Source organism: Misgurnus anguillicaudatus, chromosome 21 (assembly GCF_027580225.2).
Source record: "Misgurnus anguillicaudatus chromosome 21, ASM2758022v2, whole genome shotgun sequence".
Lineage (NCBI taxonomy): Eukaryota > Metazoa > Chordata > Actinopteri > Cypriniformes > Cobitidae > Misgurnus > Misgurnus anguillicaudatus.
The window spans coordinates 21156757-21183580 of NC_073357.2; the positions used below are offsets into that span (position 1 = coordinate 21156757).

General features: G+C 37.0%; 1 protein-coding gene across 4 annotated transcripts in view; it reads left to right on the forward strand.

The window, feature by feature from the left end:
* Nucleotides 1–26824, forward strand: part of prmt3 (protein arginine methyltransferase 3) — a 153289-nt gene that overhangs the window by 71295 nt on the left and 55170 nt on the right. For all 4 annotated transcript variants that reach the window (XM_055195895.2, XM_055195888.2, XM_055195889.2 and 1 more), the window contains exon 11: nucleotides 17109–17187. In XM_055195895.2, the coding sequence (XP_055051870.1) occupies nucleotides 17109–17187 (79 nt within the window). The remainder of the gene's footprint in view (nucleotides 1–17108; nucleotides 17188–26824) is intronic.

Below are 26824 nucleotides of genomic sequence, written 5' to 3' on the forward strand. Positions count from 1 at the left end.
CTTTGCTCTTCCGCATTTTGTCAACTGACTTCCGCTGCTAATATGGCACAGTGCATTCGGTGGTTAGTTTGGGGGTTAGAAGATTGTTTGTAGTTCACTATAACTTTAGCCAAATGACAAATATCGCTACTGCTGTTAATGTTTTAAATTAGGAGCACGGAGAAAACTTCATAAGACGCTCGGATAGTCTTATATCGTCCCATCAATCGTCTCGTGGTTAGACGATATGAAGCGGCCGCGGCAAGTAACCTATGGGACATATTACCTCGTCCTGTCAGGAGTTGATGGATCAGCATTGGAAATTATTAAAGTACTTATGCCTACCAATATTTACACAGTGATTTCGTCTTTTTTAAAGCAAATGTGCACCTTAGCCAGTCCAATAACTATTTCGTTTTTATGTGGTAGGCCTACCATGATAGAATTCATTTGCAAACTTGCCAACACTTATTCCTTCAAATCAGGAGACTTAAATCCTTTTAAGTGGAATCTACAAAGCTCACATATGGTTTAAGAAATTCCTTACAGATAATATCTGATCACACTGTAAAGGCTTATATAACTGCATGGCAGGTTACATCTGATCACATAGTAAATGTTTAATATAACTGCACAACATCTGATCACATTGTAAAGGTTTAATATGAATGCACAACATCTGATCACATTGTAAAGGTTTAATATAAATGCACAACATCTGATCACATTAAGGTTTAATATAAATGCACAACATCTGATCACATTGTAAAGGTTTAATATAACTGCACAACATCTGATCACATTGTAAAGGTTTAATATAAATACACAACATCTGATCACATTTTAAAGGTTTAATATAAATGCACAACATCAGATCACACTGTAAATGTTTAATATAAATGCACAACATCTGATCACACTGTAAATGTTTAATATCACTGCATGACATCTGATCACATATGAAGGTTTAATGTAACTTTACAAAGGGTAAAGCAAGACCACCCTGCAATAAATTAAGACACAGCTTTATCGGAGTCATCAGGAGCTGATCCCAAGTGTTTATCTGGAAGCTGTTGGTGTATGTACTGGTAAAGTGCTTGGCGACTGTGTAATGGATGCAATATCAACCCTCTGTAAAGCTGAACCAAAGATGGTTGTTTCTCAGCAGAGATATGTACATTTGTGCCAGCTCAACACATAGGAGCAGTTTCTCGGACAGGGTTTACAGGACTAGGATTTAATTATATTAGGACATTTTAGTTTTTACAAACAAACCTTACAAAAAACAAGACTGGTGCGCATCTTGTGACAAAACAATGGCACTCATATATGTTGAGGTATGTCAGTAAAAGGTGTTTTTAAATTATTGTAGCTCAAATATGCATTTTAGCCTGGGACCAGCATAAGCCCTGTCAGGGAAACTGCACCATTGTTTTCCCATATCAGATGTAGGTTGCTTCAGGTTGAGTTGTGATTTTAAAGTGTAGTTGTGGTCAGAGACGGATGGATCCTCCCATTGTGTTTCTGCATCACAGTTTAGGAACATGTTGATTGTATCATCCATCCTCACAGTTGTCCACTGCATCACTACACTTCAATGCATCTGTGAAAACAATATAACCATAAACATTTTTATGTTAGTATTTAAAATAAACTTGCATCATGAGAATTAATATATAAATGGCACCCATACTTAAACAGAACTGTGTGTAAGAGAGAGATGCATTAAAAAATGACAGTAACATTATGCACACAACCTTTAACTTCAGTGTTAAATAATACGTTGTTTAATAGGTCATTATCAATATCTGAATGAGAAATGAACTGACATTCTACCATCTGAAATCTCAGTAACTTGTAGGAATCACGTGGGCTACTGTAAGAATGCAATGTAGCTACTATAATATCTCGTTGTACTATCGTAAATATGAAAATATAGGTGGACAATTAAAACCATTCAAATAGTTGCATTTTATAAACTAACGTTACTGATCTTAAGTGTATTTGTAGAACGGACTTCACAAATCTTTAGGCGAACGAGCACAAAGTTAGCTAAGATAGCAAACTGGCCACCTTTTCAACACCCGGCGTGGTTTAAAGTTTCCGGAACATCGTAGTCGAACCAATACTTGGGATAAGGGTGTTCCTCAGTTTGCTTAAAATTGGTAAGAAAGAAACATAAAGGCGCTCGAGTGAGCTTTTTAAGCTTAACGCGTCGCCTTCAGTCACTGCCTCAGCTGCTCATCGTCTATGCGGCCGGAAGAACGTTGACAAAATGAGCGAAATGGCGCCGCCCTTGTTGTCGTGAAAAATAAGGTGAATAGATTAGTCAGAAACTGTGTTTTTTATTTTAAAGGGACAGTAACCTCAATTAACCTACTTAAGTCTGTGTCATTAATGTTAATCAAACAGCCCAAGACAAAGAGAAAATCACTTCTGTAGCTCTATAAAAATAATAATTGTACAATAATTTAATTTGTACAATACAGGCAATGTTATTATTCATTTGATTTGATTTCTATAACTAATGCTAATTTTAGACTTGTGTGCAACTTTGTTCTTTTTTTATAAATGTTCAAGTCTCTCTTGAGTTTTTTTTTGTGTGTGCGTGTGTTTGTGTGTGTAAGACCGAGAGAGAACAAATCAATAAATCAGAAGGGACGAATCACAGGGACGAGATGTCGTCTGTTGGGGAGAGATGGGCATAAGCCACCAGATAGCATTTCATAACTCATACAATTGATCAATACTTCAACACTCAGAAAAACAAACAGGCTGTATTAGATTAAGGGTTAGAGAAGGTGAGAGATGATTTCTGCCACTGGCTTGCTCGAAAACAGAAGTAGTGAATTACAAGGGAGCTAAATAAAGGTTGTCATTGGATGATCTATCACATCAAGTGCTACTGGCTTTTCAGTCCTGAAACATCTTGAGTCATTAAAGTCTTTTACAACTCCAACTTGCTCTTATTAGATAATAAATGATCAGATGTTTCTTTGCAAATGTAGAAAAGCAAAAAAGTTACTTGTAAACTTGTTTAACAGTTACTCCTACATAAGCTGCTGCTAGGTAAACCCCCTTGGTTATTTTCAGTTTTTTTGAGGCTGTTTACACCTGATATTAAGATGCGATCGGATCACAAGTGGGCGATGTTAAATACAGCTGTAAATGGGGTGTGAAACGTTTTGAGGTCGTCCACATTCATAGTCAAAAACGCATTCAACCAAATTGCTTTCATGGTGTCGTGGAATGTGCTTGAACAGCAACACACGGCGTCAGTTGCCGCACTCTGCTTATTTAAAGGGACAATGTGTAGTTGTTTAAGGAATTTTATTAGGCAAAATCAATGCCTTTATTCATAAATATGTCCTAATTGGTGTCAAATTACCTCTGCCAATGATCTGACATTTCTTTGTAAGCTTAGAATTTCTTCTCTTTATTTACATTTAAACGGGTCCAAAAGTCCAAAAAGGCTTCCATTTTGTTCCACCATATTGAAACTATAGGGAGAGAGGGACAAAAAGCACTAGCATACCACAACGCGTTTTCATTCAGAATACGTGAACCAGCTGAAACGGACAAGGAGATCAGTGAGTTCATAACGGCTGCCGTAATTGCAACACGCATTTGGAAAAGCGAGGCGCTAGAGAGCACGATTCGTTTGAATGCAAAATACAATTTCACCACTAGGATAGATGCGGAGCTGCGTGCAAAGTTACAAAAATGCTGTGAACACATTCGGACATGTAATAATACGCCACAAATAAATTGTGCGAAACACTGGAATTGTGTTTTTGATTCTCACCGTATGGATGTTTTTCACTGCTAAAAGGGAGTTTAGGAACTTGTACAACACTGGTTTGCTCGACAGCGCATGAGGGTCAACTAATCTTCTATTTAGAAATGACGCTGGTAGTGACAATTCTTTCTGACCAATCAGTGATATACAGTGAAACCTCAACTGACGTGGTACTAAAAAAGTATTGCGTACTGCGTACTATACCCAGTGGAAAAAACCCCAAATGTGAGCTGTACTGAGCCCTACAATGCAATGGAAAGTGCCATTAGCTGTCACAAGAAAGGACAGCAACAATAACTCACTCTGTCCACATCCTACTGCTGTCCCCTAATACACACATACACACACATACTCTGATAAAAAAGCAAAAAAATATGCATAATTGACTAAATTGCAAGGACTTGACCAGAGCATGATGAGCAAAATTATAGACTTCTTAATTGAAGCCATTCATTAAATACATCAACAATCCCTGTTTATCTATGTTACATTGTGATTCCAGACCTCATGCACAATGAACAGTGCTTACCTGGATCTGTCACCGGCCAACAATAAGGCTTTCAAATCTTTTGTTCCACTAAAATTATTCTAGGAAATGTGAAGCAAATTTTTGTGCAAACATGATACATTCACTACTCTCCTGTTTTCATATGTAAATCAAGCTTTTCTTTATTCAGAACACAGAACAAACATTTCTGCTTTTAGATTTGATTTATTTTGGCATACTGCCCTTTATTAACACATGTTTAGCATATTTGGTAATTTATCTTACTGTTCTTTAATATATGCCCATACACAAAATATCCTCCTGTAACATTTTTGGTCTATAAATTCTATTCTATTCAATTTTAGCAACTTTTCCCTTAAATGGAAAATCAGAAATAAACATGTACAGTGTTTTTTTATCTTTTGAACAAGTTTTTTTTATCTTATGAACAAGCAGTGTCTGGAAGAAAGCGAGTCAAAAACTAAAAAGTGGGTAAATGAGTTTTTCATTGATGAAATATTTTTAACATAATAAGGTGTTAAAAGAAATCTCACAATTTGAATTGATATGATATGTAGAATTTGATAAACAGCCGGTGCCTCTTTTTTTACATAATGTAATATAATCCACATTTCTCAATTTGCACCACTTTATTTACATTGGTGTCCATGATACAGAGGTAAATACCTAGTTAAGTGCTTAGAAATAGATGCTGTAATAACCATAGACATTATATACGTAGACACCTCATGACGTGGTGGAACGAATCAAGCGTCAGCGCCATATTGGATGGGTGTCCTCACTGTACGCTAGCACCAGAGTCAATCAGAGTTAACAGAAAGAAAGCAACTATGCCCGTATTTTGTGCAGCTTATGGTTGCAATAACCGGCGCAGTATTGATTCCAGATCACATGGGATTACATTTCACAAGTAAGATTGAACAATCATTTTGGTTATTTTACGTTATTATTTATAATATTATGTCAATGTTCAGCAGGAACTGGTACTCTCTCTCATGATCTTTCACAGTTTTTTCTTCACATTTGAAGGTTTCCCAGTGATACAGGCATGAGGAGGCAATGGGAAGTTGCTATAAAACGGGAGGTTTTTGTTGTGACACAGTCGTCAAAGCTCTGTAGCAAAGAGTATAGAAGAACAAGATGGGAAACTCTGATTCGTTTTTGGCAATAGCTACTAGATGACGCTTCAGTAGCGCGGCCGCCATTTAGGAATGAAAATTCTCACAGCCATTTCATTCTCAATTCATTCATATTAAAATTAATTTAATACCTTATTACATAAAATTCCCAATTACGTAAAAATTACATAAAAATTGTGTACTAAAGTACTTTTTACTTAAGTAAAAGTAAAAAAGTAGATGTTTAATGTACTTAAATATTAAATATAAACCAAAAACTTGAATATATGGAATGTAGTGGAGTAAAAATTATGATAATATGCTTTGGAATATAAGTTTTCCAAAATAAACACTGATAAAATACAGATACTTGAAAATTTACTTTATGTAGAAAGTAAAATACTTAAGTAGTGTCTGCTTCTGTCAATATGACATACTTAAAGAGCATAATACAAAGTATTTTAGGATGAAAGCAGTATGTGTGACAGCTTCCTGTATCATAGCAAAATCTCTGTCGCTTATAACAACTCAAACCGTGTGAAAATCCGGTAAAAATTAGGGGAGTTATGATTATTCCTCATTAGAAATGAATGCAAGGGAGCGCACTGGAGACCCATCCAAGATGATGGCCGCACGATACGTCAGCTCCAATAGGCAGCTCAGTCTACGAAGTGTCTGCGTATATAATGTTTATGGTAATAACATGGAACAAAATGTACTTGATGTAACTAAATGATGGAACAGCCTGTACTTACAGACTGTAATTATGTATGTGTAATAGGCGGCTCCGCTACTGATTTAGCCAAAAGATTTACACATAATCAGAGTACAATTATTATTTTATTGTCACAGGTTCCTTTACATGGATTGCGTTACGTATTACTTTCTTATTTTTCCTACTTTTTGTTTACATTTTTCACAATCGTACAAAAGGTTTCATAAGGCAACTGATCCACAAGGGTGGGCCTGACATGTTTTATATATGTATTCTATCAATCTTTACATACTGTATATATACAAACAATGCACTTACAAACATGTATTGTGTAAAATTGGCATATATTTTCTTGCTCTTTGTAATGTGTTAAAATAGTCCAATATCATCCTATTTAAATTTATGTGACTTTAAATAAACATAGGTTAAATGTAAATGTAATAAAAAGTACTCAAAATGTGTCATTTAAGAGATTAGGTTACTGACTACAAAGGTTTCTACATACCTTATCCATCTGTACCGTAGTTTAAATTAACTCACAACTAAAAAAATAACAAGAACATAAATATTATAGATGCTATTAAATACATATACAAAATCATGGACCAGTGGCATACACCACATCATCACATATAAACCGTATTACTCAGTTGCTGTGGATATATATACCATTGTCCCCGCCATATATGGTGGCTACCTATAAAAGCAGAAAAAACACAGTATTTTGCTACCCATTTGGCCCTCTTCTTGGGCATCCTAAGATGTTGTAGGCATGTTACAACCAGCCTATGTACATGTCCTAAGCTACCAAATATAAAAACAAATAGCCGACTCCTTCGCAACCCCCCCCCCCCCCCACACACACACACACACATACACTGCAGTGGAAGCATTCGGCTGTGAAATTGGGTTCTAAATTACACCATAAAGAACCTTACCCATAACTCTAATGCTAAGTCCATTTAAAAACGACCCTAAGAGATCCAGTTCAAGTTGCTGTCACAGCATGATCTTAAGGGTGCTTGTGCATTCGGTCTGAGGCTTTCTCCAAATACCCACATTTGCAGTCTTTGCACTTGACCACTGAAAAGTTACATGACATTTTTCCTGTATTTGGCCAAAGTGTTCTAGTGGGCGTTACGATCCCAAACGTGCATGTAGAATTACTGACAAGATGGGGCACACTTAGCAAGTGTAAAAATGTCAGGGTAGGGCAGCAGTTTACAACATTTAAAACATTTTTGTTTTTATTTTACAAAAAATTATAGATATAATGAACACTCTGAAATAAACATTGACTGAAATTAAAGATTATTATCTACACTTACACATTTACATGGATATATAATTTTCTAGATTTTGATTTATATTTTATATTATATATAAAACATCTTACATTTGTACATGTATTTGCGTATTCATAATTACACACAATACACACACATCTATTATGCAAACACATCTTTATTTTGTATGTGATTAATCTAAAAAATACCTAAAAAATAGACGTTCTAAACATTATGTGGACATATATCTTATGTTTGTAAAAAGTATTCGCAAAGTTACTGTTAATTTTGTGACTCATTTCTGAAAGGACTTTACTGAGGGAGAGAACAGAACATGCATCATTTATTTTCTTACTTTTGCGAAAAGCAATACATTTTGTTTTTATTGGGAGTGGACACAATTAGAGGTCGACCAATATTTTTTTCAGTGCCGATGTTGATACTGATTATTAAAGATCGAGTAGACCGTTTACCAATATTTTGAACTGATATGTTGGTGTCACAATAAAATTAATGTCACAATTAAAATTAATGTCAAAATTAAGACACAGGCTCTGACAAAGACTTTCAATGTGTTTCAAAACATTTTTTATTTTGACTCTAAGAAATCTTAATTATAACAATCATATTAATAATAACAAAAGAGCAGGAAGCACCCATAAACTATATATACATAGAAACTATAAAATTGAATTGAATAAATTTATTAGAAAAAGAAAAAGGAATGCTTCTCTGGGTCAAAAAAAAATATATATATAAATAATGTATAAACAATCCAGCGTGCTCCTAAAAAAGGGCCTATAATAACAATAAGACAGTAGAAAAATGAGGCACTCCTGATAAATGTTACCATTCCAATACCTCTCTACCTGATACATGCACTTACCTGTGTATGTTTGTCATGCCCTAATAATTTTTTTTAAGTTGAAACGCGTTGGCATGTAGCCATTTTTGATAAAGGCTTTTTAACATTTATCAGGAGTGCCTCATTTTTCTAATTTCTTATTGAAAAAAAATATTATTTTATAATGATTTAATCGTTGCATACAATATAGTAGAACTATTCAGTTAATAATCTTGCACATCAATGGATTAACTATCCTATGGATATAACGATTAACTAAACAATTTGAATTTATATAATAAGTGCAAATAATTTAATTCCTTCATAGCTTCATTTTGTATTTTGTTGAAAAGACTGCAAATGTTTTCATGAAACTATAACATTAATACCATATTTATATGCACACTTAGTTGGTTCAATAGCCAATATTCCTTAAGTATATATGTCGCTAAGGCATTTAAGCATATATGTGTGTATCTGAACATTTATGTGTAATAAATAAGTTGCGAAAAATAACTTAATCTGTCACTTGTTGCGAGCAGCTTGAGAGGCAGCTGTGTGCGCGTGCATGAGAGCACACTAACTGAAGACCGGAGTGCTCAAGTTCTTTATAATTAAAAATGGCTTGTATTTTTAAAATGGGATGACTTACAATGACGTGCAAATGCCAGCTTCGTCAACTGCCCGTATGCGTGCTCATCTCTTGTATTGCAGTGTAAAGCTCACATGCAGAGTAAAATCATTGTATACGAACAGCTCCATTTAGCAAGTGCTTTGGGCGGTGTCTTCAGCCTCCTGCGCTGATTGGCCAGACTGGTGACTCCCAAAAAATCAGATGGGTGTAGGGCTGTGACGGTGGCAGTTTTTTACCATGTGTAATGCACAAATTCACAGCGGTGGTTATAGATTGTGTGTGTGGGGGGGCATGCGTGTATGCGCTCGTGCACATTGATGCATATAGGTCTTATACATAATGCATACATATATTTTGAAATATAAAAATGTAAACAATGATTAGATATACAGTTCTTAACAAACGTGCGTGTTTATAGGCGCACCCAGGGGATTGGCGCATATCTGCATGTTTCAGTGGCGGCTGGTGACTTTTTTTTTTTTGAAACGCACGATGCAAAGTTCGTCACATGTATGTACCTCGTCATGTGTGTGGTTCGTCATTTTAAAATATGTGTTCTGCGCTTTGAGAGATTGTGTGTGCATCACGTGTCATGCCAAAATAAGTGCCTGCCTTGAACTTGAAAAGAGACGCTTGCGTTTGCCAGATACTCCCATAATCTCATGCATAATCAGAGTTTACTATTAAGGAAGTGTCTTGCGTGTATTTAGGGAACGTGAGCGTCTCTTTTATCATAAACGGTTTTGGCGTGTTTGCAGCAGGCACTTATTTTGACAAAACACGTGATGCACACAGGATCTCTCCACACGCAAGACACATATTTTGGAAAAGGGAACCACACATGTGACAATCCGAACACTTATTTTGAATTAGCGCATCTTCGGAAGAGCAGTCACAAGCCGCCACTGGCGTGTTTATTGTAGCTTTTCCACTCATGAAACAATAAGTGAGAAACCTTTTTTTTCAGCCGTGCTGAAAACATGTTTTGATGGTGTACTGGTAGCGCAGATTGATACTTTTTCGTGACCAAGAGAAACAGGCGTTTCTCAATCCGAAGGCTGCAGCCTCCGGAGGTCGCATATGCAGGCTGTATATGTCATCAAGCCTGGTTTATTATTTTCATACATTTGGAAGTTATAAGCATATTACAACAATGTATGATTAACAAAGAATAATAGTAAACCTTATAATTGTTAATGTTATAAGACGTATGCAGCTTGCAAATGCGACCTATGCTACAGTCTTCAGATTGAGAAACTGTCAGTATCTTGCCTCATTGTTCCGCCCCCAAGCCAGCGGGTCATCACTAATATCAGTTGCCTTCCCTTGCAAATAGCGCATTAACTCCGCGTCTGCTTGCTGTTTGCCTTAACATGAACCTGAAGACATCTCACTGGGTGAGATTGTACTTTATATTTTTCATAATTTGTGACGTTCACACCACCGCAGGGCACACTTCCCGACTGCGGGTCGCACTCCACCACCGCGGTGGTGTGGTGGTAATCGCAATCGTCCCAGCCCTAGATGGGCGGCCAAAATAACGCATTACAAAATTACTCTTTACATTTCCGGATAATGGCCCCCACAGTGCTCACATGAACATTCATTCAGCATTCTGGAAATGCGCCTATAACCATTCCCATCAAAATGCTTTTCAATGATAAAATTACAAAGATCTTGAGAGAGTTCTTTGCTTGTACCCATCATGAAGTCTTTCCTGTGTGCCTCCCAGGTAATGAGAAACCTTTATAGGCCATCAATTAGGACTAAAGCAGCTGATATCAATTAGTACTGATAGGGGGCAGGGTTTCTCTCTCAATACTTGACAGATTTCAGGTGATGATATGCCATTTTGCACCTTGTTCTCTTCATGTGTTCAATACTTATTCCGTGTGTCATTTCACTTTATTTAATATGACTCAACTCTATCAGAGCCCGTCTACATTCTATGGCACTCTGCAGTTTTTTGTCAGGTTGACGGTCGAGTGAGTGAGTGAGATAGCAGCGACGGCGAGTATGGCAAATGGTGGTGAGGGTCCGCCGGCCTCTTTAAGATCGCAAGTTTGGTAAAACTTCACTTTTACAGTCAGTTACAGTAGTACAGGCGAGAGAGTGGTGGAAAAGACGAGGACTGTGTGTCTGCGTTTTCAGCAGTTGTTGGGTATGTGAGTGGAAGTACGTCTAATCAGGGCTCTCAAGTCTCACGCATTCACCATGAGACACACACATTTCAGTCAGTTCACACGCCACACCTTGTATTTCTCACGCTGAAAAGTAGGAGATAAATTGTCCTGCTAATATACAATTAATGGACGAAGCACATGCAGTTCTGTCGAGTTCAGCTGCTTTCAGTTTTTTAAGTGTGCTCAACTTTACGCAGCGCCATACCGCGAGAAATCTTGCGGAGGCTGATTTCAAATCGCTCTCGCGTTACTCTGACGTCATCCACTTGTCGTTTCTTGCAGCGCTTCATGAAGTCGTACACACCTATTAATGCATCCTACAAGCCTACATTTTTTTTGTTCTTTAGTACATTAATATTAAATAAATGTGCTAAAATGTAATTAAAAAATGTTTTTAGGTAACTTGTAATACATTTGAAACCCATCTTTGTATGAAAGATTAGTACAAGTTTATACATTTTTGTTATACAACATAGTATGTTAAATGCATTTCAGTTCATATTCATGACATCTCAAAATAACACCGATAAGGACACCTATGTTTTTAAGATTATCTTAAGTACTAAAAAAAATTTGCCTTCTGCATTTTTGTTTTGCTTTTTCCTCCATTGTACTGAAATTGAACCGAACCGTGAAGTCTGAACCGAATATATATATATATTAGGGGTATATATATATATAGCCACCAAATCAGCTTTTTTTAAGAAACAAATTTTCTCTCCTTGAAAGCTGTGAAGTTACTGTTTTATTTTTTCACAAGTTAGCTTATGAAAAATTATCAGTCCTTTAATCTCGTAAACCAGTAACTTACCATACATTTACTAACTTACTGATATCCACAGAGAATTCACAATTTTAACATTAATAGAGACAATGTTTTACTTAGGGTAATTGATGAAGAAAATAAATTGCAGTGTTGAATATTCTATAAAATTACATATATATACAGGGCTCGACATTAAGGCTTGTCCGCGGATTGTGGATTTTTTGTGTAAGAGAAAATTAGTTGTCCGACTGGACAAGTTAAATTTCAAACAATGTTACTTAACGTTATGTGCCGTTAACGAGAGAGCGTGGCGCGCCGACACACACACACACACACACACACACACACACACACACACACACACGTTTACATGTTACTGTTATTGTTACTAAACAAACAGAGCACGGAGGGGCGGGAGTCGCGGGACGGCATGGAGTGGAGTGGAGAGTGATGTCTCTTCAGGCTCCGGCGTGAATATATAAATTACAGCCACTTAAACCGCGTTTTCATCACTGTGTGTCAAAAAGCCGATTTAAGTCCGTATTTTTTCTCTTCTAAAGTTCGGTAAAAACACATAATTGGCTAAATAGTGCTAAAACATTTGAATAAAAAAATGGTGCTTCATGTCTCTGTTAATGAACTGAAAACACTTGTGAATCACATGCTATAGACATGGTATAGATATCTCTGGTAAAAACCTACAGTCATACATATACAGATAATTTTCATAGTTTACCTATAATACTTAAAAGTAAATTCTTGCACCAGCTAGGCACGAGAAACTTTGCAGATGAAACATGTTGCCCCTAATCCGTGGTTCATTAATCACATCTGTCTCCTGTAATTGATTATGCCTCTGTTTTAGATTACTTTGCGCACAAACGAAGTGGCTTTGTGTTACTGATCACTGTCTGTGCAGCTGTCCACATTTAGGTCAACAAGATGTGGCCACAGCTGCAGTAATAGAATAATTCAGGGAGTGATGTACCAACTACTCATGCAAAACTGGTGTCAGTCAGGGGTCAGAGCAATAAAACAAGAGGCTACAGCAGCCATTCATGTTTAAAGATGGTTTTGGTGAGCTGACATAAATCCAGAGGTTTTCTTTTCTCATGTTTTTGGATGTATGTTTGTGATAAAAAGGAGAGGAAAGTTGTTAAAAGGAAACATTTAATGGCAAACATTAGTCCTAAAAGATTTTTACATTTTCATTTCAAGTACAATCTGATTAGCGCCTGCCAAAGGTGCCGCCATGCTAGTCCATTCACAATATTTTCTGATCCTAGATTTAAAAAAATTCCTAATTTCTTAGCCTAAATCTAAAGCAGTATGAGTACAGTATACCAAAATATTAGCACCACTAGGGCTGCACAATTTATTAAAAATTTATTGCAATTGCAATAACAAATATAGGTGCGGCGATTACATAATCTTCAAAAGCAGTGATTACTGCTATCTACCTGCGTTCATTTCTGTGTGTTTACAGTGGCAAATCAGAAGCATTAATTAATCTAGGTTATACCACGGGCTGTTGAGTGCTTTATTCACCGGAGCAATGTTTGTCTGCTTCGCGTCGTGCCGCATTACCACCTTGGGTGTGCATTATTTTCAAATTATTCAACGGCCTCTCTTCAATTATTCCTTACGTGTATGTTAGTGTGTCCTTAAGAGCTTTTAACAAATATAAACTTCTTCAATTCTGTTTCTAAAACATCTCAGGCTAAAACCTCAAGACCAGGGCTTGACGTTAACTTTTTTGCTTACCAGCCATGGCTAGTTGTTTTCCAAAGTTACTAGCCACTCAGCATTTTCACTGGCCACAATTTTGTTGCTGGTAAAATACATTTTATATGATTAAACTTGACTTTGGCATCCTAAAATAACTTTAATTTAAGCAAATTTACTTGGTTTAGCTAAATTAGATGCAGATTGAATTTCAAATGCAGTCTGACCAACCTAATTAAAACAAAATTTAATAGCTGATATACCAGGTATATCAGTATAGATCATATCATATATTAAGGTGCATGAAAAACATCAGTGGTAGACGAATTACACAAATCGTGTACTTGAGTAAAAGTAAAGATACCCAGGGTAAAATATTACTAAGTAAAAGTAGAAGTACTTGCTTAAAATTTTTACTTGAGTAAAAGTACAAAAGTATCTGCCTCAAAATGTACTTAAGTACAAAAGTACTGTGATTTATTATGGCCGTATCATTTTTGTCACAAAACTCAATCAATTAATAAAAGGACATTAATAAATCAGACACTGATGTCTATTAAAATTATCATAAGCCTAAAACCTTAAAAACAAAAAATTCCCTTTAGCATCAAATGAAATAACAGGATTTGAGAGCAGTAAGTCTCATTTCAAGATTTATTTGTTTAATAATTTAACAGTTTAAGTGTAATAAAAACTTGACTTAAGCACAGGTTCACAATAGTTTTCAAAACATTAAATACATAACGTTATCTAGAAATCAGTGTCCCTTTCTTTGACAAATAAAACAAGCCTTACAGAATATAATTTCAGAAACGTTTCATGTGCTTTAGCATGTCATATGTATATTGTAATACATAATTAAATGTATTTATATATTTTGGAAGCAAAACTTTTGAAAATATTAATAACAATCTCAGTTAATAGGGAGCACTCCACCTGCCTGTTTAAGCATCATACACTGCATGGCTAGTCAAAATGTCATTTATATTTTACAACAGTGTTGATAGTGATTAATTGTGATTTCAAAATAACAGAGCACTGAGCTTCAAATACAATGAACTTAAGTGAAACAGCTAACTATACGGCTAAAAATAGCTTCAGCCTGCATAGCTTAAAGTTCATTCATGATAACGTCGTATATATTTTAGCAACACAATTAACAGTTTTCTGCAAGCTACTGTTAAGATTGCTCATTTAAAAATATAACCAGAATAAAAATGGCTTACCTCTACGCGTTTCCTTAGATTTGAAAGAGTATTCTTTTAAAACGAAATAGCACAGTTTCAAGGCAGGCAGAGAAGACACGAAAGACTCGTTCTTTTATTCAAGGACTTAAAAAAACTCGCGTAAATAAGGCCATTGTTGTTGTGACGGGTCAGCTATCTCCTCCGTTGTTTTTGAATGCAGTTTCATTCTCCAAACGATGCATTGGCTGGCTGCTGCACTCGCGTGACTCGCGTAGCTTACGTGAAACAGCGCGGCAACCAAAACAAGTTCAAGCGCATGCTGTACCCTGATTGGTGGTTTGACGCATCACGTGTGCATCTTAGTTTTTTTTTGTGCAGCTTTAGTTTGCCCAGTTACGTTTTTTATTCACTGATAAATAAAAAGGAACGACCGATTTTTTTTAAATGTAGTGGAGTAAAAAGTAAGATATTTGACTTTAAAATGTAGTAAAGTAAAAGTCTCCCAAAATAAAAGTACTTGAGTATAGTACAGATACGCGAAAAAACTACTTAAGTACAGTAACGAATTACATTAACTTCATTACTGTCCACCACTGAAAAACATGCTAGTAAGGCATAAATATATTAACTTTGAATTAATATATTAAAAGTGGAGCAGGGGTGGAGAAGATTAACTGAAAAGATTAACACAAAACCCCTCGATAACTGCTTTAAATATTTATTAACTACAGCAGTAAATACTGTCAAGAAATGTACATGAATTTTACTGTCAACGTTTATGCAGGTTGTATTTTATAAGCTTGATCGTGGTTTCTGTTAAAAGTGATTTAAGACTTTTAAAGAGTAACTTAACCCCTGGTCAGATCCTGACTCCACCCACTGGCAATATTTGAAAAATGCGAGAAAAGTGGGCAGATCCCAACGGAGATAGAGGGGACGAACTAAGCTTGTATCAAGTGTGTGGTGAGATCGTAACAAGGGTGTGGTAAGCTTGAACCTGCTTACTTCACGAGGTATTTTTTGGACCCAACATCCAATAGGAAAATCCAACTGCAATGGCCACAATTCAACCTGAAGAGGGCAGCACTCAGACGTTTTTACACCATATATTTTAGTATTAAAACACTTTATATCCAAATGTCAAAAAAGTTACTAAAATCAATGAACAGCACTAATAAAGCCCCATTCTTACAGATCATTAACTAAAAAAAGTTGGTTTAGGGTTTAGTTACTCTTTAATGACAAATGTCGAGAGGGCATAATTGTTGCCCAGACTTGCCTACATTAAAATAATGCTCTGGCGGGTTTCCTTTGATTTCGTGTGCATTCAGGTATGCGCTGAGTTTCTCTCCGCTCTTGCCCTGAGATTGTGCATGCAATTTCTCTTCAATCACTTCCATGCAATTGTTTTATCTTTCCCGAAGTGTGTATGCGCTCAGACTGTGTCCTCTTGTGCATTTGCAAATCCATCAGCTCTCGCACGCTCTCTGGAAGGTGGCGCTTTGGTCCGCAATGCTCCGCTGATCACGCACTCGTCTCAACAAACGATCTCTGTGCGTTGCGCTGGGTGCAGAGTGGTAAAGTAATGCAAAGTCGACGACACCAAAGCTCCAAAAGTATCAAAAATATTTATTATTTAAAAACAGTGCATGGCATCAGGTTACGTTTCGAGCACGCAGGCTCTTCATCAGACAGAGCTGGGTGCAGAGTGCTCATGGGAGTAGTTTCCCAGTGTCGCATTGCGCATTGTTTATCATTTCGCATAACTTTTAAGAAAACTACAATTATAAAATTATATTCAATCTGCCAAAGTGGCTAGTGGGATTGGTTGTGTTAGTAGGATAGTGTTACCCGCCACAGCCGAAATCTACCCGCATTTGGCGGGTTGGCGGGTGTTAATGTCAAGCCCTCCTCAAGACACAGAATTTGTAAAAAAATTTCTCTTGTCATCATTCAATGTAAAAGGTGGAAGAAAATAAAGTTTCCCTAAATTGTTGAATGGTACTGTGAATATGTGTATTTTTTCAATGTGTTGACCATTGACACCTTAAAGCAATACAAGTAGTTCAAGTATTTCAGGAGTTTGTAACATATGTAACATACTTTAATAAATTCTAATAATCAACATCAATAATCGCATCTACAATTCAAGGGTAATAATCAACTATTTGGATTTTTGTCTTAATCTTGAAACCCTAGACACCACTTTGAGTCCATATGGCATCACCTTTTGCTGATATACTGTATGGCCGTAATGCAAATTGCAAGTCCGATATATTATATATTCTATAAAACGTACTATGTTGGGCCTTTTGTGTTTCTGTCCATAAACATTAAACAGATTTTTACCCTATTTTGTCTTAGGGTTACTTCCTGTTGTTTGAATCAATGCTGGACTCTGTACTTTATGCGAGGGATCGGTACCTTGTCGACGATGGTTTGGGTGAGTCATAAGTGTATTGTGTGTGTGTGCTGTTTTTACCAGTTTAGACCTTCAGTGTTTTTTCATCTTGTGGGTCACATCCATCATAGCACTATTTTACTATCAAGGTCTATCAAAGAAATTTCATTTATAGGAAGATTTCAAAGAGATCAGGGTCATCCAGAAATATATACTGCTTGTGTGTATATGCTTTTCTCTCCTGAGACAATACAAAAGATTGTTATCATTATAAAATTGTTAACATTATTTTGACCTCTGTCTTTATCCTAACAATGACCAATTAAAAGTGGCCTGATGCCTTAAAAAGGAAGAGTGTGTGGGTGTGTGTTAAATCAGGCAATATTTGAAGAGTTTGGTAGCCTGGGTAACACCAGACCAGTCCCATAGAGAATGAGACGTGGTCTGGGAACCACATGTTCATTTTCTCGTATTTGAGGCGTCTTTTTCGAATGCCCAGAGCCATTTATTGGGCGCTACGAATGTCTATCAAATGCGTCTGTACGTAGCTCATAGCCAAATGTTTAAATTATACCAGATGACGTATGTAGAGAGACATAAATTCAAGCGTTTTATCGGGTACGTGTGCACACTAGCTGAAAGCTATGCAACTAAACTGGTAGCTGTATATTGATATTGAAAAGCAACACAACTTAGTGGCACTGTAGGTAGGATACAGGCATAATAACAATATGATATTAATAAATACCACTTACCATTTATAAGTTAAATGGACTTTGTCGACGACGATGCCTAGCAGGTTGGTCCTATAAAATTCCGTGGCTAACATGTCTTGCCATATCCACACATCCTTCTTGGATATGAAATTGTATAACGCTAAAAGTTGCTCTTTTTAAAAAAGAAACTTGCGTTCAAAACTACTTAGAACACTATCTAAGGGTGCATCGAAAAGTAACTTTGCGTCTGCTGCTGTGTTGGATAAACAAAACTGCTTCGGTGTGTCGCATGGACATCGTCATCATCTTGCTGCCCCCTCCCCATTCTGTGATTGGTTCCCGATTTCAGGGAAAAATTGGTCCATGGTTTCCATGCTAGACTTGCAGTGTAAATAAATTTGCGCGCAAGGCAGCATGAGGAAACCTAGGCTAAGAGTTTGCTTCCAAAACACAATAAATCCATTTTGACTAACTTGGGTAAAAATGTGTTTTCTATACCATGAAAGTGACAAGATGAAAACCACTATTTTCTGTTACAAACGTTCACATAGCATCTTTAGGTTAAAATAACATAAAAATGTCAAATGCACAATTTAAGTTTCAAAGATTTATTATAAAAACAGATTATTTGTTCTGCAAATTACAATAAAGTTTTTTTCCCAAAATGCTATAAATCTATTGAATCAATAAAAGTTATTGAAGGAACAAAATAAGTTGATCGACATATGACATAAAAATTATATTCATTTAGCTGACTAGTGGTATACACTGATTAAAAAAACATGAATAGCATTAATTAAAATACTTACTTTGTCATATTAAGAACATTGTCATTGCTGCTGTCATTGTTGAGACGTCGGCGCTGAACTTTTTTGACAGCGATAAGCTGTAAAATGATTTGGTCTTGCTCGATTTTCATTAACTTTGAGTAAAATAATGGAAAGTTTTTCATAAGATCCCCTGGGGTCAATGTGTTAGCATGACAGAAGCTTAATGCTGTCGTGTGAGAACAAACAACAGCCAGCATTTTTTCTTCGCCCGAGTGCCTCTCAAGTAAATGTTTAGATTTTGATGTCTTACTTTTCTTCCCCGCCACAGAAAACCATCACAGGTTTATTAATGCCATCAAATTATTATTTTGTTTTTGTTTGTTTGTTGACAGTGGTGGCTCGTGACTCCTCATCCGAGGGGCGCTAATTCAAAATAAGTGTTCGGAGTATCATGTGTGTGGTTCCCTTTTCTAAATTATGTGTCCTGCGTGTCGAGAGATCCTGTGGGTATCTCGTGTTCTGTCAAAATAAGTGCCCGCTGCACACGCGTCAAAACCGTTTATGATAAAAGAGGCGCTCATCAGTGTTTCCCCTACCATTATATAAGGGGGGCGCCCCACCCTCCTAACGGCTCGACCCGCCCCCCTTGAAGGTCAAGTATATTTTATTTAGGGCTGAAACGATTCATCGAGTTACTCGATTTACTCGATTCAAAAAATCCCTCGAGGCAAAAATTCTGCCTCGAAGCCTCGTTAAATTCCTATGACGTGCACTACATGCACCGAGATCTGAAGCACATCATAGCACGTGGTACATTTTGAATTTAGTTGGCGCGATGGCGGAGCGAATATGTCCATAAACGGCAGAGAGAGACTGTCTAAAGTTTGGGATCATTACATTATCATTACATTCAGCATCTGAACTGAAAACATCCACTGTTGTTTCACCAAGCGTCGATGAAACAAGGTAACGTAGCTTCCGCTGATTTTAATCCCATACTGTATTTGTAGCGATGTCGTTATGCAGTTTGACTAGATATGATGTTTAGCTTTGATGTTTTTAAGTAGTAAATGTATTCACGTTTAATTGCAGGAGAGTATAGATTAAAAAAGAACCCCTTCACACACACGCATGCACTACAGGTGTGTGTACCAAAAAACAGCACCACAGTGCAATCATATGCAACTTGTAATCTGACATATTTTGTTCAATAATAATAATCTCTGTCTTATTGGAGTTTAGCATAAGGAAGTTATTCTCTCTCACGCGAGTCAGACCGATCGCGCAATGCATCACATATGCTTAAACTTTTATGTAGCCACGCAACAATAATTTCAGCATGCATTCACTGTATTCAGCGGCACGTGATGATGTGATTTTTCGAATGGATTCTTAACCTAAAATGCACCGCAATGCAAGTGATGCAAACCAAATGCAACGTTCTATTGAAAATGAATGTATGTATTTCTGCAGTACCAAAATGCAATGAAGCAACTGAACGTCTGACTGAGGTGTCACTCTTCCTCACGCACAGCACGTGTGCACACACAGGTTGTTACCATAGCAAATAGGCTCACCCCAGAAATGATATATTATATGTTAAAAGCCTAATGGTAAATGCTGCAGGTGTAGTAATGTACATAAACCAGATATTTACTTTGATGTCAGGGCTAGATTACAGCATGAAACCTGTTGTGCATATTAATAAATTAAAGTGTTTAATTGTTGGCACTGGCACTTATAAACACTAAATGGGTAAAACATTGAAATAAATAGACTTATTTCTTGGAGCCAAATACCTCTGGGTTTTTTTTAGAAATAAAAGCCAAATGCTTGAACATTTTACAGCCAAGTCATTTTCCTTATGCATTATTTGTTTTGGGTGTTTAAAACACACACAAAAAATTATCCGATTACTCGATGAATCGATCAATTCAGTGCTAGATTAATCGATTACAAAAAGAGTCGATAGCTGCAACCCTAATTTTATTTGATTTTCTTTATAACAATTTGTTATTTCATTAAACAAACTAAACAGCCCTCAAGTAATATGTTATTTATTATATTTCTACGATGGCATGTCTTTTTGTCTGTGTTTGCGCGTTTAAAATTATCCAATTGGGTGCGCACATTTATATTTTACTGTTCGGCTTAATTCACTGAATGCGCGCTCTGTCATGTTGCGTGCAGCGCACGCCTCATAACTGAAAAGGTGACTGTGTTTACCCACACACACGCGCGCATTCTCTCCCTCTCTATCATGCTGTACAGTTGCTATATGCTATAACTCTGTGTAACAGTAACAGTGTATGCTGTCATATTTCTGAATTTGCATTGATTTGTCTGCGCTATTAGGCTATGCGACCAGGGCTTGACATTAACACCCGCCAAATGCAGGTAGATTTTGGCTGTGGCGGGTAAGACAGCCAATCCCACTAGCCACTTTGGCTGGTTGAATATTTTTTTTAATTGTAGTTTTCTTAAAAGTTATGTGAAATTATAAACAATGCGCAATGACACTGGGAAACTACAACTCCCATGAGCACTCCCTGCACCCAGCGCAACGTACTGAGACGCGCGCACGATGAAGCGGAGGCTCGCATTGCGGACCAAGCGCTAACTTTTTACCAGAGAGAGTGCAAAAGCTGATGGATTTGCGAATGCACGGGTCGCAGTCTGAGCGCATACACGCACACTTTGGGAAGGATAAAACAATTGCATGGAAGTGACTGAAGAGATTTAAAGTGCGTGCACACTCTCTGGGCAAGAGCGGAGAGAAATTCATAGCGCATACCTGAATGCACACGTCCCAGTTTTATCCCAAATCAAAGGAAACCCACAAGTGGGGAGGTTCGCGCATCATTTTAATGTAGGCTACTTTGTGCAAAAATAATACCCTCTCGACATTTGCAATTTGAAGTCTTAAATAACTTTTAACAGAAACCATGATCAAGCATATAAATTGACCTGCTGTTGTTAATAAATATTTCAATTGTTTGTCTAGGGTTTTTGTGTTTATCTTTTTAGTTAATCTTCTACACTGCGCTCCACTGTTAATATATTAATTTAAAGTTAATCTATTTTTGCCTTTCTAGCATGTTTTTCATGCACCTAAATATATGATATGATCTATACTGATATTAACAGCTAAATAATGTAGTCTTAACTTGGGTGGTCAGTCTGCATTTGAAAGTCAATCTGCATCTAATCTAGCTAAATCGAGTACAATTACTCAAAGTCATTTTAGGATGCCATAGTCAAGTTTAATCATATAAAATGTATTTTACCAGCAACAAAATTGTGGCCAGTGAAAATGCTGAGTGGGTAGTAACTTTGGAAAACAACTAGCCACTAGTTATTGTCAAGCCCTGTACGCAACATACAATAAAACTCACATTTGAAATAAAAAAGCTCATAACACAAAAAGACATGATGAGAAAACAGCAGTAAGGCTTCAATGTAAATGTATGTTATGTTGTCAGACAATTATAAATCGAGTTTATATATCAGGATTTCAGCAGAGTTAAAGGAACAGCTGGTTGGATTAAACTCAAGGTGTGACTGCATCGTGTTTACTCACTACTCTATAGTCGACTTGTTTTATGTCTGACAGCAGAACAGATAATAATAAAAAACAGGATTATTCTCTCCAACAAATGCATATTTTAAAATTTGTTTATCATATAAATTTATTAACTAACATTGACGAACAATGAATGAGCAATAATATACATACCTATATATACCTACCCAACCAACCCCCCTCCCCAAAGCTGTAAACCTAGGGGAAACACTGCTCATGTTCACGAAATACACGCAAGACACTCCCTTAACATTAAACCCTGATTACGCATGAGATTATGTGAGTATCTGGCGAATGCAATCATCTCTTTTATCATACCCTTTAGACGCATCTGCAGCAGGCACTTATTTTGGCAGTACACGTGATGCACATATGGTCTCTCAAAGCGCAAAACAAATATTTTGAAATTACGGACCACACACATGACGGGCTACATACATGTTGTGACGAACTTAGCATTGTGCGCCCTCAAAAAAAGTCACCAGCCGGCACTGTTTGTTGATCACAAAGTACAAAGTAGAAGAGGAAAACTAGTATTCTGTGTGTATTCAAAGCGCGCCCATTGTTGTAAATGCAGACAGCATATGGCATATTTTTTTAGGTATTTCTAAGATGGAAGAATGCTGTGCGGCAGACGTTGGGGATATGTCTTTCGAAAGATAGTTTGCTGTCAAACATCACACTTAGGTTCTGATTGGCACTTGTAATCTGACACATTTTGTATACAGCGTTTTCAGTTCAATAATAAGTATCTCTGTCTTATTGGAGTTTAGCATATGAAAGTTATTTGCCATCCAGTCACGAATATCACTAATACAGGCTGTTAGCTTAGAAAACTGGTGGGTTTCACTAGGATGTGAGAAGATGTAAATCTGGGTATCATCTGCATAGCTGTGAAAACGTATGTTATGTTTCCTGATAATGTCTCCTAGAGGTAACATATAACCAGAAAAGGAAAGGACCCAGAACTGATCCCTGCGGTACACAGAATTTAACCAGAGAGTGACATATTTTTTTATTATTTAAATAAACAAAGTGATGACGGATGGTAAATACAATCTAAACCAGGCTAACGGCTATTAGTTGTATTAAGCAGCTGCACTATGATTGATTGGTTGATTGATTCAGTGTTAAGGAGTTATCTAAAGCCCGGGATACACTGCACGATAATTGGCGGTCCCAGACGAAAGATCATCGTGAAACTATCGTCGCGATTTCTGTGATCGTGGCTCTTCGTTGGTGGTCCTATGTCGTGCAGTGATGGGGGTTTGGGGACGGCCGTTTTCCCGGTCTTGCGTCCAGGGGTGGCCTGCGATGGTTTTCTGGCAGTGTCAGAAATTCGGCATGATCACCGCACAGTGTGTTTGCTGCTACGACCTGCGCGCCGGTATTTGTTTACCACGAGCGCATGCTGGTGACGTTGCGCAACGTGTGACGCAGCCGCCGATGCTTCCGTGTCATCATCGTACAGTCTACATGCCTCTCGTACCCGAGTTTAAACGATACATGTCGCACAGTGTGATAAGGTAATGATCTTATAAGAGGACAAAAATCGTGCAGTGTATTCCGGGCTTAATAACTCCTTAACACTGAATCAATCAACCAATCAATCATAGTGCAGCTGCTTAATACAACTAATCATATAAGCCTCTTAATTATAACTTATCAAGTACATCACAAATATATTTGAAATGAAATGTTACATTTCAAACCATTAATTTGTGTTTCTGTTCTAATAATATATCAGAACAAGTTAATTCACTCATAGTTGGCCACAGGTACCTATCTAATGGTGCTACACTTCTGCAAGAGGGTGCCAGAACAACAACAATTACCCATAATACACTGCAACATCATTAGCCAATGAGATGCCAGTCTGTATTGGTTTTATTAATCTGTTAATTTTACACAACACTGTTATGTTGGCTGAACAAATAATTTTTAAGTAAAGCTGAAAAGACACACCTTTTTTATTGAATAAACTCAATTAAATTAAGTTCACATTGTTAAATTAATTTTTTAAGTAATCACAATATGAAAAGATTAAGTAAAACTGACAAAGGCGAAAGTTCATTTTTTGATACTACTATACACGATGATGATTTGGATGATTTTATTAATTGTGAGCGCTCCTCTATTGTAGTAGCTTTAAAGCACAAAAAGTTGTAGATGTGGTAATCTAGTGTTCAGTGTACTATTGGGTAAAATGGTGGTTGCTTGCATAGCTTCAATATTTTCACTAATAACCACAATTTTGTTAGTGAAGAAGTTCATGAAGTCTACTGTGTTGGAGTTTAGTTTAGAGTCCATGATTTTCATTTTGGGTGTTTGAATCAGCAATTTTATTTTGATCTAACAAATAACTGAAGTAATATTTCAGTAGTGAAATGAGGTTTATTGAATTAACAGAAAATGTGCAATATGCATCAAAACGAAATTAGACTGGTGCATACATTTGGGCACCCCTTGTCATTTTGTTGATTTGAATACCTGTAACTACTTAGCAATTATTAATTGGAACACACAATTGTGCAATAGCAGTAGCCATATGTCAGGTATGTACAATTTTGGGATAAAAAATCCTATTAGAATACACCAATGAATACCCTTATTCTGTGTAATTGCAAAGTTTTGTCAGTGTGCTTTCTTCAAAAAACATCCATTATGATGAGCCTTGTGTTCTACAAAGGTGGGATGGTTTAATAGTGTTAGGCAAGACAAACATATATGTCAGGAAAAGCAATGGGTGATCATATGCCAATGTCAACAGACTACTAGTTGTTTGGCAAGTTGTTAATGTCATTGTTAATGCCAACTAAATTCAATTTAAGCTGATAATAGTTTTACTGCCATTTCTCGAAGCAGGCGCAATGAAAACCAGCCATTTTGTTGAATGTTTTGCCACTCAACAGGGCGAGTTCCGGCATGGTCACATGGAAAAGTAACATCAACGCATACCCTCTATTACAAGTTGTTGTTCTCTTTGAAGAGTGGCAACCTGGAGGCCTCAAAACAACTCTCAAATGACCTGAAAACAAAGATTGTGATTTTTCTTTTTGAGTGCCCAAATTTATGCACCTTGGCACATTTTCTTGTAATCACTAAACCTCGTTTCACCACTGAAATATTACGGTGTCCTTCATTTGTTTGATAGAAATGAAATTGCTGATCCAAACACCCAAATATTTATATATAAAAATCAAGGAAATTGTCAGGGGTGCCCAAACTTTTGCGTCTGACTGTATCTGTTTACATCTACTCACTATCATTGCTTCGATTACTACGTAATGCCAGCACTTTATTGAAGAAAACTTGGCAATATGAAGCCCAACATTTTTTAAAAGAAGACTTGCCAGTTCTTGTTCTATCTCATACTCTACTTGCCATTCTGCTGTTTACTACCTGTGTTGATTTCCCCCAATACTGCATATATTAAATCCAAAGTAACCAAACAGTTATTTCCTTCCACTCTCATCTTCTGCAACACTATAGTGTACAAAAGGTAGAGGCCATTTCTATTCATGGTACAAAGCTGCATGCTTGTGTATTTTGACTCTGCATCATTTTCTTGTCCACCGTAGAGTTTTAAGTGAACAGATGCTGAGTAGAATACGCAGTGCTGCATGCGCATGCTGACTGGATAAATTATAATTTTAAGGATCCTGACAGGAAACGTTATGCTCTCTTGATTTCTAGAACATGATGGGATTAAGGACAGGTCAGGAGATGCACCCATAAACAGGCTGTCTTGAATAACACTGAATTAGTTCTGTTTTTCAGCTCAGTCAGAAAGCCTGCAGTCATGTACCTGTGTGAAACAGAATGATATAATGACCTATCAAGTGGCAGCTCTGCACTGTGTCAGATCAACATTACTTACCCCTACCACTATAACCTCATTTCTCTCTCTCTCTCTCTCTCTCTCTCTCTCTCTCTCATACACACTCCCTCACTTACTCTCCTGCTCTCTCTCTCAGTCTCTCTCCCTCCCCTTCTCTCTCACTGGCTCTCTGTCAATTCATCTCCTTTATATATTATATTATTACTTTTCTCTTTATTCCAAAAATGGCCTGTGCTCTCGCACATCACTAGATGCTTTTTTCACACTTACTACCTTCTTTACCTCTTCAGCGGTTGGCCTCCATGGAAAACAGAGGAGGTGTTTGACAAACGGGCTATAAGCACTCATTCGAGAAGGACACAGATGTCAAAGCTATGAATCTTGGGACACTGCCTCTCCCTTTGCCCCCCCTCAGCTCCTTTCTCTCTCCACACATTTTTTCTCTGGCTTCCCACTTTAGTGTAGGACAGTCCTGCTCACCATCCAATCAGCAGTTGCCTGCTTTTCCCAGGACAATCACTCATAGCTCCACTAATCAAATAAAATGAGGTGACAAATCCACTCCAGGTATGTGTGTGTGTGAGGCTTTTCACCCTGAGTGACACACACAGGGCCCCAGTGAAGGCTTTAATGTTTGGCTGGGAGTTACAACTCGCCAGTCACGATCCTACTTCTCAGGAGACAGAATTTTGATGGCACACACGGCATATACACGTTAACCTTTGATTAAAGGTCGAAGAAAGTATAGAATTAGTCTATTGTGTATTTC